The sequence below is a fragment of the Typopeltis vanoorti genome, chromosome 1 (assembly GCF_054136105.1).
Source record: "Typopeltis vanoorti isolate ZY-2024b chromosome 1, IOZ_Tvanoo_1.0, whole genome shotgun sequence".
NCBI classification, from domain to species: domain Eukaryota; kingdom Metazoa; phylum Arthropoda; class Arachnida; order Uropygi; family Thelyphonidae; genus Typopeltis; species Typopeltis vanoorti.
Genome location: NC_143549.1, coordinates 129,016,988 through 129,031,966, shown reverse-complemented (window position 1 = coordinate 129,031,966; position 14,979 = coordinate 129,016,988). Strand labels below are relative to the sequence as shown.

The following is a 14,979-nucleotide window of genomic DNA, read 5'->3' as shown; positions in this document are numbered from 1 at the left end:
TGGGATTCATAGAGATGAAATGTTTATTTTTAGTATGGTGCGCACACACACACACACACACACAAAACTTTAATGAAACATTCAAAACTAATAAGGTCCGTTAATGAAAACTTATAAAGATGCAGATTTGTAATGCTATTACAAAGTTAAAAGTTATTGCTAACTTACCTCATTGTCTAGTGATAATGCTTCTATTAGAGACTGTCTGTCTTCAAATTCAGCATATCCAAAGCCTCTAATCCGTCCTCTTTCTCCACCTTCCCGTGGAAGACGTACATTGGATACCTGAATCAAAAGTTACTTTAGTAAAACATCACTGATTACACAAATGTTCTTTTAAAACAAGAATATAAACCATACACAAATGCTACTCCTCAAAAGAGCTGTACATATATTATTCCTGAACTCACACAAAGAAGTATACACTGCTGATGAAGATGTTATAATATGATTTATTTATTTTTACTGCAAAGTAGCTGTGTATTAGAAATTTTTTTCTGAACAAACTGCCAAGGTACATTAAGACGTCTACTAAAACACATCCAAGTACATGGCAGCCATGGTGCATACTATGACTGGGAAACACTTCTGACTGAGAACAACGTCGATTGTGCCCTCACATCTTCTGTATCACCCCCCCACCCCACAAGATATACAACTTCTTTGTATTTACTAACATGAAATTGCAACTGAAAGGATGAGGATTTCAGAACATTCAAATTAGTATGAGAACATACTAAACCTTTGAATAGGATAGGAAAACTGATAGAGGTGTTTCCACCACTGCAGAAATAATGGGCTGTGCACTAATTCACAAGGGGCTACAATGATTTTTAATTTAAGTTAAAAATTAAGTTAAGCCTATACTGTTTTTCAGCCACTCTAGGAAACTCATAAATTGCTCACTTCAAAATTGACTTACAATTCTAATGAATTTTTTTAAAGACATTCTAATAGCAGCAATATTAACAACAGCATTATTTGTTGTGTTTGATATGTTACTGTATTACTGTTAACGATACATATCCCCCCCCCCCACCCCATCCTTGTGACGGCAGAGATACTGAGAACATGTGTATGCCTAATAGGTAAATAATTAAATAAATACAGTAAATAATGTTGCTTATATACTTATACGATGTTGATTCATGTTGACAAAAGTACAAGAAAAACTATTTTGTTTATTTATTTATTTTTTTAAAGTTAATTCCATCCATGAGAGATTGGTTAGCTAACCTGTAGAATATTAGCAAAGTGCATGGTTAGAGAATTGGGAAATGAGAAACTTCTTCACATTTGATTTCAATACCTGTGAACAGCATTACCTGAGAAACACATAAGGGGGGGGGGGAGTCCTTTCCTTCGTGGTTATATGGTGATCAGAATTCATCATAAAAATTATGGAAACAATGACCGTGTTAGAGTAAAACTTCAGTTTAATATAAACCAAAATAAAAACTTGATGTTTCAACCTTCATATTTAAGGTCAAAATGTAGAGTTTTTATTTTGATTTATATTAAATTACTCTAACACAGTAGTTGTTTCCATAACTTTTATGATGGACAGAAGAAGGGAGACTGTTCTAGAATGTAGCAGTAGAAGGAATGAAGAGTAGGATACGAAGTTAATTCTGTGAGTTTGGAATTGAACTGTAAGGGAATGTTGAGTGGCAGCTGCACACATTTTAATGGATTTAGTAACAAGTGGAAAATTATTGATCTGGTTAGTTCATATGAACAACTACCATGGAAGTATGAAGAGAACTTGAATGTTGCAGAAACCAAATGCCTGTGTGAAATTGGGTAGAATGAATTGGTAAGAGATAGGTCATTAATCAACTTAATTGCCTTCTTCTGTATTGGGTCAACTAATTGTGATGTCTCTAGGGAGTTCTTAGAGACATCACTCCAAATGTGAGAACAATATTTGATAGTTGGGCAGAGTTGCAATTTATATTAGGTAAACAGCTGTTCAGAAGCAAAGTAATGCCTTGAGCTCTTCAAAATATTTCAATATCTTTGCTATTCTATTCTGTTTTTCACATATATGCATAAGGTGAATATAAGGTGAGACTACTATAGCTCCTCCTGCAGTTCCAAATGTCTTGGTTGCTTAAGGCTTTCATGGAAGACTGCTGTGAGATATTGTTTTAATTTGTACATTAATAACTAATTTGTGGTAGTGGTTAAAAAACTCCAAATCCTGGTTCTTCTTCTCATCATCATGTAAAATGCTATGCACCCTATCATATATGGTTTGTGGAGATGAGTACATTACTGTATAGGCTAATTTCCTGTAAACTGGATAGGTCAGCTAGCCTTGGACTAGCTGACCTATCCAGGAGAAGTACATATAGTAGCTTAAATCCATTGTCTTAATGAATACTTGACTGTTGATTTCCCATGTGGGGCTAATAATCTGGATAAACATTTAATCAGATTAGAGGTTTTCAAGTCACATGAATCGAAAACAAGGTGTAAAGGCAGATGAATCTTGTGAATTTTAGGAGTAACATATATTCGGGGCTCCATAAGGCATCTGAAGGTCAAGCAATCTGTAATTTCCTTGGGTAGTTTTTAAGCGTATGTGTAGGATTAACTATGCTAGGTCATCACTCAACAGCCGGTACATGTCTGGGTCATGTGCATTCCATTTTTGATAGACACTGCTATCCATAATACTGCAAAGTTGCCTTTGTCAGCTCCAAGTAATGATTTCATTGTTATAAATCACAGCTAAGTTTGAATGATGGTTCAGCAGTGGCTTGGTGATAATGCCAGGGATGGTAAGTATTAAGCAAAATATTTGTCACTTGAATATGGAGTCTGCAAATGTTTTTAGTTTTCAGGAGGCTGATCCTTTATTTCACATGATGATAAGAACCAAGAACTGAAGCATCTTAGTATAACTGTAGCTGAAATTGGTTATGAACCTAAAATAATAAAACATGTCTAAAGTATTTTCACTTGGTTACAAAGTAAATTATACTTGCCAAGAAATTATATTATTATTTAATCCTTCACTCAAGTGAAAAAAAAAAAAAAAAAAGTCTGCATGTGAAGTATCTTCAAGCCAGTTGGTGTGAAGTCAACAGCCTCTATATGTAAGTAGCCTAGTTGTGAAGATACTTCATGTGCAAACTTTGTTTGCTTATATTTAAGTAAAAGATTAAATAGAAATATAATTTTTACATAATAAAAAAGATCTTACAACAGTCTTCCAGGGAAGTTTTAAACAACCAGAACCACAGAATTAAAGAGGTTGGAAGTTTTTCCACTTGGTTATACTATAAATTAAAGATACCACGAAATTATATACTTGGCTTAATCTTTTATCCAAGTGCAAGCAAACAAAGTTTGCACCTGAAGTATTTTCAGGAGACTGGGGCAAAGGTCCAAACTGGTCTAGGTAGTGGCCCTTCCCATAACGCATAGCATTATACATGTCCATAAAGATATGTGCTTTGCATTATGGGATACTAAGGCAAATGATGTCAAGTCTAGCATTTGGCTAAAAGTTCTATGATTTCATTATTGATTACACGAGGAACTTCACTTCTTCTGGTTATAATTTCAATTGCTGTCTTCTTTGGCTTATTTTATTTTTTTATTTATTTCTGCTCATTCATTCATTCATTCAGTGTGTCTTACCTCTCAAATTCCTTACTCTAGCTAGCATCTGTTTCTTGGTAACAGTTGTTCAAAGATACTAATGCACATGCCCATTACCAAGATTCAAATGCTAACATGTCTGCAATTAGCACAGCAATTATGCTGAACTATCATAACACAACCATCATACATACACAATATCAACACACGTAGCTCCTTAAGGAACTACAATATCAGGATAAGCAAGTTGACTATTTAAAATATATTTATGTTTTCATTTTGTATCACTGTTTATTAATATGGTGGATTCAGTAATAATAGATGTACAACTGCATTAAGAAATGTGAACATAGAGGAACATAGCATTTGTTCCAATAAATAAGTTTATTTATCTCTTATTTCTTTCTATCCTTTTCTTCTTTCTTGTTCCTTCCCCCCCAATGCTATTAGAGTAATCGAGGGCTAGGGGTGATTCTTTCAATGTTTCTACTTTTTTCATTTCTTCACGTATAGAAGGCAACGGGAAACCACTATGCTTCTACTTTTCCCCTAGTTTGGATGAGCAGTAAAGATCAAAATGACGAATGATGCACAGCTCAGGATGGGTCCCCTGGGTCCAGAACTGCGCAATTGGCTACCAGGGAGGTCACTTGTTCCAGTATGGATATGGACCAGATTGCATGTCAGTCATATGAATCTTCTTTACTAAAGCTTGCGGGAGGTGGAGAAGTGGAAGATGGAAAGTATTCATGTGGAAAAGGGGCTAAAAGTAATTTTCGCATTGGATCTTGGAATGTGAATACCTTACATCAAACTGGAAGATTGGAGATTGTAATGATGGAGATGCTAAGATTGAAAATAGATGTTCTGGGAATGGCTGAGGTGAGATGGAAAGGAAAAGGAGATTTTAGAACAGAGGATGGAATAAGAATAATTTACTCAGGAGGGGAAGAGCAACATCAAGCAGGTGTTGGAATAATATTGAATAAACGAGTGGCAGGATGTGTGGAAGGCTACTGGCAAATCTCAGACAGAGTTTTAGTGGTAAAGTTGAAAGCAAAACCAAGAAATATTCTACTTATCCAGATATATTTACCTACTTGTGATTACGAGGATGAGAAGGTAGAGAGAGTTTATGGCAATATAGAGCAGGGCTTGAAATGTAAAGAAACAAAAGATATAATTATAATACAAGGCGATATGAATGCAAAAATCGTAAGAGGAAGGGAGAAAGATATTGTTGGGATATATGGATTGGGAGTGAGAAATGAAAGAGGAGATATGTTGTTGGATTTCTGTAGAAAGCATGATTTAGCAATTATGAACACTTGGTTTAAGAAACATCCAAGAAGATTGTACACATGGAAAGCCCCAGGGGAGGATATAAATAGTAGAAGAAATCTGATAGAGTATGGTTTGATAAACAAAAGATATAGAAACATTATAAAAGATGTGACAACATATCCAGGAGCAGACTGTGATACAGATCACATATTGTTGTCAACTAAGATAAGGATTAATCTAAAAAAGGTAACTACAGGGAAACGGAACAAATCATGGAACATGGAGCGGCTGAAGATACCAAGTATGGTGAATGAATTCTCAAAGAAAGTAGAGGAAGAAATGAAGAGAAATATACAAGAAAATGATGATGCAAGTGAAAAATGGAAGATTCTGAAGGAAAGCATAATTACTGCTACAGAATTGCATTTAGTCAAAAAAAGAAGAGGAAAGAGAGAAAAGAAAGAAACCATTGATGACGGAAAATATTTTGAGGAAAATAACAGAAAGAAGAAAGTTAGTTAATAGAAAAACAGAGGAGGAAAAAAAGCAGTATAAAGACTTGAGTAGGGAGATACAAAGAGAGATAAGAAGGAAAAAGGAAGAGTGGTTAGATGAAATAAGATGAGATGACCTTGCTAATGCTTCTGCCTTGGTATCTCCACTTGGGCCTGGCTCCCACTGAAGAGACCTCAATAAAGGTTGAAACTAGTCTGGGTAGTGGCCCTTCCCTTAATGCATAACATTATACATATCCGCAAGGAGATGTGTTTTGCATTATGGGAGATACTGAGATAGGAATGTTGGTAGCTTGCTCCACCTTTGCAAGGAGTCACCAGGTGTTGTACCACTTTACCCCAGTCCTGAAGATACTTTCAGGCGCAAACTTTGTTTGCACATACTTGGATAAAGGATTAAACTAAATTTATTATAGTCTGATCAAGTGAAAAATACACTTTCGACATCTTTCTCTAAATCCAGAGTAATTTAATAAAAAGGTAGCACACCGTTTGGCAGCTCCTATAGGAGGAGATGACCTCGCTAATGCTTCTGCCTTGGTATCTCCTCTTGGGCGTGGCTCCCACTGAAGAGACCTCAATAAAGGTCGAAACTAGTCTGGGTAGTGGCCCTTCCCTTAATGCATAACATTATACATATCCGCAAGGAGATGTGTTTTGCATTTTGGGAGATACTGAGTAAGAGTGTTGGTAGCTTGCTCCACCTTTGCAAGGAGTCGCCCGGTGTTGTACCACTTTACCCGAGTCCTGAAGATACTTTCAGGCGCAAACTTTGTTTGCATACACTTGGATAAAGGATTAAACTAAATTTATTATAGTCTGACCAAGTGAAAAATAAACTTTCGACATTTATTCAGTGGACTGATCCAAGTTGAAAAAAAGAATGCTTAAGCAGGTCTAACATGTTCGTGTCCAAAATCTAATGATGAACACTATTTCTGAAGATTGCAACTGCAAATTCAGATGAATCAGCTTGTGATAATTTGTATAACTGACGATTTTGAGAAGAAAGTAGATACCAGTAGCGCTCAACAGGATAAAAGAAAATACTGTGCTATGCGAATTGTGTTTGAAGGATCCTCTTTTTTGTGAAGAAGTAAATTTGCACATTTGGATGTCTCGAAGACATCATCCAGATGATTTCATGCAGGGAAGAATTATAAGGTAACAGAATTACTGCTATTGCCAAAGCACTGTATCCAGGATCTGGGCAGCACTTCAAACCAATGTAATGTGTTCCAGACATTTGTTAAGAGGTTGCCATTGCACTACAATGGGGCATGAAGACAGTTTTTTTGGTTATAACAGCAAAACAATCAACAAACCACAGCAGGTCAGCTTGTATGTCTGCTCCATTCAAGCACAGGTAACAATATTTCAACGGACTGTAGCAAGATGTCTGCAACAAGTAGGCCTATACACCCAAAGGTCTGTAACCTGAGTCCCTTTATCCACAGCTCATCGTAGAGTATGTTCAGTAGTGTTGTATCCATAAAAAATTGGACAAGACAAGACACCAATGGGATAATGTATTCTTTACAGATTAGAGTCATTTTAGTCTTTCCTCCGATTTTAGACGACACTTAATTTGGCATGAAAGTGGTACTGCTTACTATCACGAGAATATTCATGAAGAATTCATTTTTATGGATGATATAAATTAAAGATGTTAAGAAATTATATTGTTGGTTTCATCCTTATCCAAGTATAAGCAAACAAAGTTTGCACGTGAAGCAACTTCATGACTAGGCTACTTGTATATAGAGGCTAATGACTTCACATCAATTGTCTTAGTATCCCATAATGTAACACATATATAGAGGCTAATGACTTCACATCAATTGTCTTAGTATCCCATAATGTAACACATATATCCTTACAGACAGGCGGTTTCAACCTTTATTGAAATATGTTTGAGTGGGGATACCTCTCCAAAAATGTGTGCAATCCCTCAGATCACCCAACCGCAAGTGAACCGAAGGATCATTTAGCTCAATACTCAGTGGTGGTTCTACAAAGTGACAGGCTCATGCTATCACTGAGCAAAACCCTCAGCAGTGGTTCTACCCAGTAGCAGGTCCACCCTATCACTGAGCAGGGTCATTCATATTCCAGGAAAAAGCATCCACCAAAACAGCCACAAAAGACCACTTCAGCAGACTTTCCACACTCACAGTAAACAACTTCACCAGTGGGAGCCAGATCCAGAAATCTTTATTGAGGTCTCATCAGCGGTAGCCAGAACTAGAAGTGATTGATATCAAAGTTGAATAATGCAGAAGTCATATTTCCATACACAAGTAGCCAAAAAGTGTCGCACCTTCTTATTAAAATACTCTGGATTAGAGATAGATGTTGAAAGTTTTTTTGCTTGTTATACTGTAAATTATAAGATGCCAAGGAATTATATTCTTGGTTTCATCCTTTATTCAAGTGCAAACAAAGTTTGCATGTGAAGTAACTTCACGACTGGACTACTTGTATATAGAGGCTAATAACATCACATCAATTGCCTTACTATCCTATAATACGATACATATATCTTTACGAACATGTATAATACTATGTATTATGGAAAGGGCCACTACCCAAACCAGCTCAAGGATATATAACCAAGTGAACAAACTTTCAACTTTTATGGATGACAATGCCACATCACATCATAGATGAGCAGTGAAAATACTTCTGGAGACTGAGAACATTAATCAAACTGAGTGGCCAGCAACTCCACAGATCTCAATCCCATAGAACACATTTGGGAAGCAATAGGGAGACGCACTGCTGTTCAAAATTCCCCTCCAAAAACAAATAAGTCCTTATCCTTGTTCAGAAGAAGGAGTGGGCCAGTTTGCTCCAAGAACTCCTGAATTACTTGGTGCTAAGCATGGTACAACGTTGTGAGAGCTGCATCGCAGCTCACAGTGAACATGTTCCATACTGCAATGTCTCTCTGCATAATTTTTTGTGAGCACTGTACTTTTATTCCTTGACTACATCCATAGGAACTTTGTAACGTTTTGCAAATGTATTGCCATTTAATTTGTAAGAAATTTATAACACATTTTTTGTGTAATATAATTTATTAGTATGATGGCAATAAATTTATGTCCACATCTGGCTGTAGTCATGAAAATATTTTCATATGCAGGTTAAAATGATATGGACTAATTGCTATGTTGCTAGCTTCTGTATATTATTTATTTATTCACCACAAATACTGGTGAATTCTTGTAGGTACTATGTTAATAAAGTCTGGATTGATATAACATTAACATTAAAAATATAATCAAGAAAATGAGGTCAAGAAGGCAAATAAAAAAGAGCTACAGAAACATGTAAAATCATTTGCAGTTCATCCCTTTACATTGCAATATCTCAAGTTGGAAAAACACAGGTGAGAATTAAAGTCATACACGTTGACCATTGATTATCTACAACTGCAATCTCAGCTGAAACTAGAATATACAGTCCAAATTTTAAATGGAGAAGAGAGGTGCATCATTGTTTTTTAAAGACAACTACAAACTGCGTTGAAAGTTTACACTAGCAAATTTATATAGCTAAAACATGACTATTATAAACTAATTTCTTATGACTAATGAAGTACGCAACTCCATTTCAACCATGGAATTCTGCCATTATTAAAATACCACTGTTGAATATAATTCCAGATTAACATGTTAAGAACTTTCAGAAATGTTTATCGTTAGTGATGAAACAATTCGTTTAAAAAGGGAAAATCATGGAACCTAAGCAAACGAGTCCCACATGCATTATCAGATGTCAATAAACTTCAAATTTATTTAGAAGTATAACACTGTCTGCATAAAGCAAAGAGTTGACGTTAACATCTCCAATTATGATATCAGGTTTAATACCACTTTCCTTAATAATATGATCCATATTATTAAGGTAATTAAGGTAAACCTAGTAATTACATCTGAGGATTTGGCTGTAACAAATATGACCACATTGCCACCAATCGGTGAGAGTGATCATAGGGTCTTAACTTGGGAGGTGGCTAAAGGTGTAGAATTTTCAATTAAGACAGGGTACATGTGGAATTATCGGGCTGGAAAGTATGACAAGCTTAGGAGTTTGATTGGTTCAGTGCCATGGCGTGTACAACTGCAAGGACTAGAAGTTGATAGTGCATGGGAGGTAGTTAGGAAGTGCTTGCATGAAGCAATGGCTGACTGTATACCTAAAGTCCGAATAATAAATCAGGTAAGGGTTAAATGGATGAATAACACCATTAAGCTTGAGTTGCAAAAAAAGAAACAACTATGGAGGGAATTTAAGGAGAAGGGTGACCGGCAGGCACATGAACGGTATAAAGCGCAGGCCAGAAGGGTGACGAGTGTGGTAAGAAAAGCAAAAAAGGATTACGAAAGAACATTGGCCATGCAGGCTAAAGAGAATCCTAAACAGTTTTTTAGATATGTAGCAAGTAAAAGGAAAAATGTACATGGCAGATTGATTTTAAAGAATGCAGATGGTAGGGAGGTAACTGAATCAGTTGAGATAGTTGAGTTACTGAGTGAGCACTTTGCAAAAGTATATCATCCAGGTGGTGACATTGCAGAAACGAATAAACCAGTAGATTATACAGGAATTGTGGTTAATGAAGTGGAGGTGAGTAGTCTATTGCATAACCTCAATGTCAATACATCTGTGGGATTGGATGGTATACCAGCTCGTGTTGTACGAGAAGCAGCTAATGAACTGTCAGTACCCTTGACCATTTTGTTTAATTTGAGTCTCGGGTCTGGGTTAGTCCCGAGTGGGTGGAAAGAGGGGAAAATAGTTCCACTGCATAAAGGTGGTTCCAAGACTGCTGTTGTAAATTACCGACCGATTAGCATATCAGGAATCATTGTCAAGGTCTTAGAGAAATTAGTCAAGAAAAGAATACAGGATTGGATAGATGAAAATGGGATATTGTATGGGGAACAACATGGTTTTGTGAAGGGTAGATCATGCCTCAGTAACTTGCTCACGTTTTATAACACAGTGACGGCTGAACTGGATAGGGGTAATGGGTTTACAGTGATACTACTGGACCTTGTCAAGGCCTTTGATAGGATACCACATGGAACCCTAATCAGTAAACTGGAGCAGATTGGTATAGATATAGGGTTGGTGAGATGGATAAGAGGGTGGTTGAAGGAGAGATATCAAAGAGTGGTTTATTCAGGAGTGGAGTCTAAAAGACGTCTTGTGACTAGTGGAGTGCCACAGGACACTGTTCTTGGACCACTGCTTTTCAATTTGTTCATCAATGATATTGGAAAGGATCTGAGAGGAAGTGTTCACTTGTTTGCTGATGATGCAAAGTTGGGTAGAGCAATTGTGAGTGCACAAGATGTCAAAATTTTACAGGATGATTTGGATAGTTTGGAGGACTGGGCTAGGAAAAATGGATGTCAATTTAATGTGGCAAAGTGTAAGGTTATGCACTTTGGGGTGAAAAGAATAGCAGCAGTATATCGCATTGGTGGAATCATACTCCAGGAGATTGATGAGGCCAGGTATTTGGGAGTGTTGGTGGATAGGGAGTTGAAGTTTAGGGGGCACATTGCAAAAGTAACTAAAACAGCTCACCAAATCACTTGGCTTCTGAAAAATACTTTAACATGCAGAGACGAACAAGTTGTTGTTCCTCTGTATCGAGCCTTGATAAGACCCCATGTGGACTTCTGTGCCCAGCTATGGGCACCAGGGTTTCTTCGTGATGGGAGGAAGTGGAGAGGGTCCAGAGACGAGTGACCAAGATGATAGCAGGTCTGTGGAATAAACCTTATGAGAATAGGTTGAAGATTTGTGGGTTGCATAAATTGGACGATAGGCGAAGGAGGGGTGATATGATTGAGACATTCAAATTACTGAAGGGTTTTTATAAGATTGATCCAGAAGATATTTTTGAAAATATGACTGGTGGTGGGAGGACTAGGGGCCATGCATGGAAGCTGGGCAAGAGCATGGTTGACAAGGGTGTTAGAGCTAGGTTCTTTACTTGGAGAGTGGTAAATGAGTGGAATAAGCTTCCAGAGTCTGTTGTGGGTGCTACGACCGTGAATGAGTTCAAGGCAAGGTATGATAGATACTATGTGAATGTTGAATAGTTGTTCTTGACATGATGTTAGGGCCTCCCTCGATGAGTCTGTCGACTCCTTGGAGTTTCCCGGAACAATAATAATAATAATAATAATATAGATAATGAATAACAGAGGGGATAATGTACATCCTTGTCTCACACTAGATTTAACATTAAACCATCTTCCTGTACCTCCTTTAATTATAACTGCTGATTTACAACTCAAATAAAGACTAAGTATTGCTTGATATAATGTCCCATTGACACCATATAACTGCAGCATATTGAATAGCGTCTCTCTTGGCACCTTGTCATATGCCTTTTCCAAATCGACAAAACTTAAATACAGATCTTTGTTATATTCTTATGATTTCTTGACTATTTGACATAAAGTGAAGATCTGATCCTGACAGCCTCTATTTGGCCTGTTCTTCACCAAACTTTTCTTCCACAACTCTTCTCAATCGTTTCTCAAGTATACTAGCATAAATCTTACCAGGAACACTCAGTATGGAAATACCTCTGTAATTCTCTCATTCAGTTTAATTTCCCTTTTTCTATATGGGTACTGTGAGAGCTCTACTTCAATCATTGGGAATTTGTTCCTCTGTCCACCCCCTTCTGAACTATGCAGTGCAGCCACTGTAAGACTTTTATACCACCATACTTAAGCATTTCTGGTCGAATATCATCTATTCCTGCTGCCTTTCCATATTTCAAGCCTTCGATGGTTTTTTTCTACTTCAAGTATGGATATGTATTCCTGTCTGCACGCCTGGTCAGTGTCTTTTACCACTGTGCTGTCATCACTGCTTGTTTCATTTAGCAGTTTTTCGAAGTAATTACTCCATACTTCAAGGATATCTTTTTCTCCAGTTTTCATGCCACCTTTATCATCTCTAATTCCTTTTACAGCACACTCTCCTCCATTTCTGAACTTCTTCAGCAATCTCCAGAATATTTTGCCACCTTCTTGATATTTATTTTCTATGTTCTTGCCAAAGTCCTCTCATGACTTTTGTTTATCTAGTTTTACACAGTGTTTAGCTTTCTTACATTTGTCTCTGTATTCTCTAAGAGCAGAAGCTGACTTATTTGACAGGAATTTTTGATATGCTTTCTTCTTTTCCTTCACTGTCTCTTTAAGTTCCTGTGTCCACCATGGAGTTCTGATTTTTCTATCCTTGCAGACAACCTCACCACATGCCTCTCTGGCTGAAACAACCGGACTTTTCTTCAAGGTTTGGTTCCTGTTCTCAAACTCTTTCATTTTATCTTCAATAATCTTTGTGTATTTTAGTCGACAGTTCACATTTGAGAGCTGCAACTTTTATTCGCTTTACAACTTTCTTACATGCTATTCTTTTCAATATGAAATTCAATTTTATCATGCTCAAGACTAAATAGTGATCACTTCCAATTTCAAATCCTCTGTACACTCTGGTCTCCTGCACCAGGGAGAAAACATCACTATCAGCAATAACATAGTCAATGAGACTTTTCTTATTTCTTGCATCTTTTCTCCATGTGAATTTGTGCACATTTTTACGTTGGAAGATGGTGTTAGTAATAACCAGTCCATGTCCTGAGCAAAAATCCAACAGATATTTGCTATTATTATTAGCTTTGCTCTTTTCTCCAAATTTTCCCAAAATATTTTTGTATGTCTGACAATCACTCCATACTCTGCCATTTAGATACCCAACAAGGACCAACTTTTCCTTTTTCATTGTGTCAGTAGCTTTCTCTAGAGTCTCAAAAAATTCTTCCACTTCTATCTTAGTTGAGCCTTCTGTAGGACCATAAGCACAAATAAGTCTCATTGTCCAGTTTCCCATTCTGATATTTGCCCATATCACTCTACTTGAGACTGCCTGTCATTCAAGAAGATTAGCCTCGTATTTAGTGTTGAATACTATGGCTACTTCTTCTTTTCCTTGATTTTTATTGCCTGAATATAACATTTTGTATTTATTGCTCAGAAAGATCTCACCAGTTTTTGTCTTTTTTTGTTTCAGTCACCCCTATTATGTCGATCTGGTACTTATCTAATTCCTCAGCTAGCTCCATTTCTTTGCCATTGAGGCTTCTTATGTTGATAGTACCAATTTCAACTCAGGTGATATTGAGTTGGGGTGTGTTTTAGGGTTTGTTCCAGTAGCCAACTTTTCGCTGTTCACCCTGGTTCCCTGGTGAAAACAACGGGGGTCTTGTTTAACCCGGCGATGCCCCAGCCAGCATGAAATTTTGTCATGTTGTGCCATCATTTTGTATTTTGGTTTAAGTCAATAAGAATACAATTTGGTCGGCTACATCGCAAATTGTCAGCCCATCCTCCTCCGTTCAGTATCCAGGTAGATACCCAACAGGGTGCACCACGAGAAGGTGAGGATTGGACATTAGGTCAGAAGCCCTGGTCAGTTCTCCGCATTCCTTTAAAGGCTATGTGGAGGTCTCCTCTCAGTTATGCAGCTTTAAATGGAATTTAGAAACTTGTATCTTGTTGGGATAGATTCATTAAAATAAGTAAAGTACTTATTTTAATGAATAAAACAATTTTTGAAAATATCTGCATTTGTTTAATTTTTATTATGAAAAGATAACAAGAACTTTTTTGGTTACCTAACAAAAAGATAAAACTACAAAAATAGGGGATACATGGAAAATATAGACTGCCATCCTGAATGGAGAACCTACAGAATAAGTAATGGTATGAGGGCAAACTGAATATATGTGAAATAAGAGAGAAATTAGTCAAAGCATGAAAACAGCTGTATACAAAAGTTCAAAACAATGTTCAAACCCATCAGAGTTATGGGAGTTAGAAACAATGACAGAGTCTTATGATATACAGCCTAAAAGGAAGAAACTTGATCCCGATGAGCATTCAAGCATGTGTGAGCAAAGCTATTCTAAAGTGGTATGTTCACTTATACAGAATAGGAAAGGAAAAATTAAAAGTGAATTAGAAGACCAAAATATGACTTTATATATGTTTTGATGTTTTAAGAAGAAAGAGACAAAGCATAAATTATCATAACTGAATAGATTTAATTATACATCCAGTATTTCCCCAGTGTCGAAATGACATCATCAACAAACAAATATACTTGTACAGATATGTGTACACAGGTAGCAGAACAGTAATCGAGACTGACATTGAAAAATAAAGACAGGCCTAGAGTCTTAAATTGTGCTGTTTGGTGCACTCAGTTTGATATTCTTCGTCACTTGGCTGATTGCTGGAGGATGCACGTTTCACAGATGTGAAGCATTTAAACATTCATTTTTTTTTTTTTAAAATACAACTATACCCATGAAAAGTTGTAAACCTATTATATATTAGCACCATGAATGGGCTAAGGATTTTTTTTGTTTTTATTAAATTTTTATTTTAAATAAAAATATACATTATCATCATAATGCTAATTAAAGATATAGACCATACCGGTCTATTCCAGGCTCATTATC

The 14,979-nt window shown here is 36.6% G+C and overlaps 1 protein-coding gene across 4 annotated transcripts in view; it reads right to left on the bottom strand.

Annotated features, from left to right (window-relative positions):
* LOC150110420 (eukaryotic translation initiation factor 4B-like) overlaps positions 1-14,979 on the bottom strand; it is a 277,691-nt gene that overhangs the window by 191,344 nt on the left and 71,368 nt on the right. For all 4 annotated transcript variants that reach the window (XR_016548405.1, XM_090393633.1, XM_090393645.1 and 1 more), the window contains exon 4: positions 169-285. Coding sequence is in view for 3 of the 4 variants with exons in the window: in XM_090393633.1 (XP_090249759.1) it covers positions 169-285 (117 nt within the window). In the remaining variant the exon portion in view is untranslated. The remainder of the gene's footprint in view (positions 1-168; positions 286-14,979) is intronic.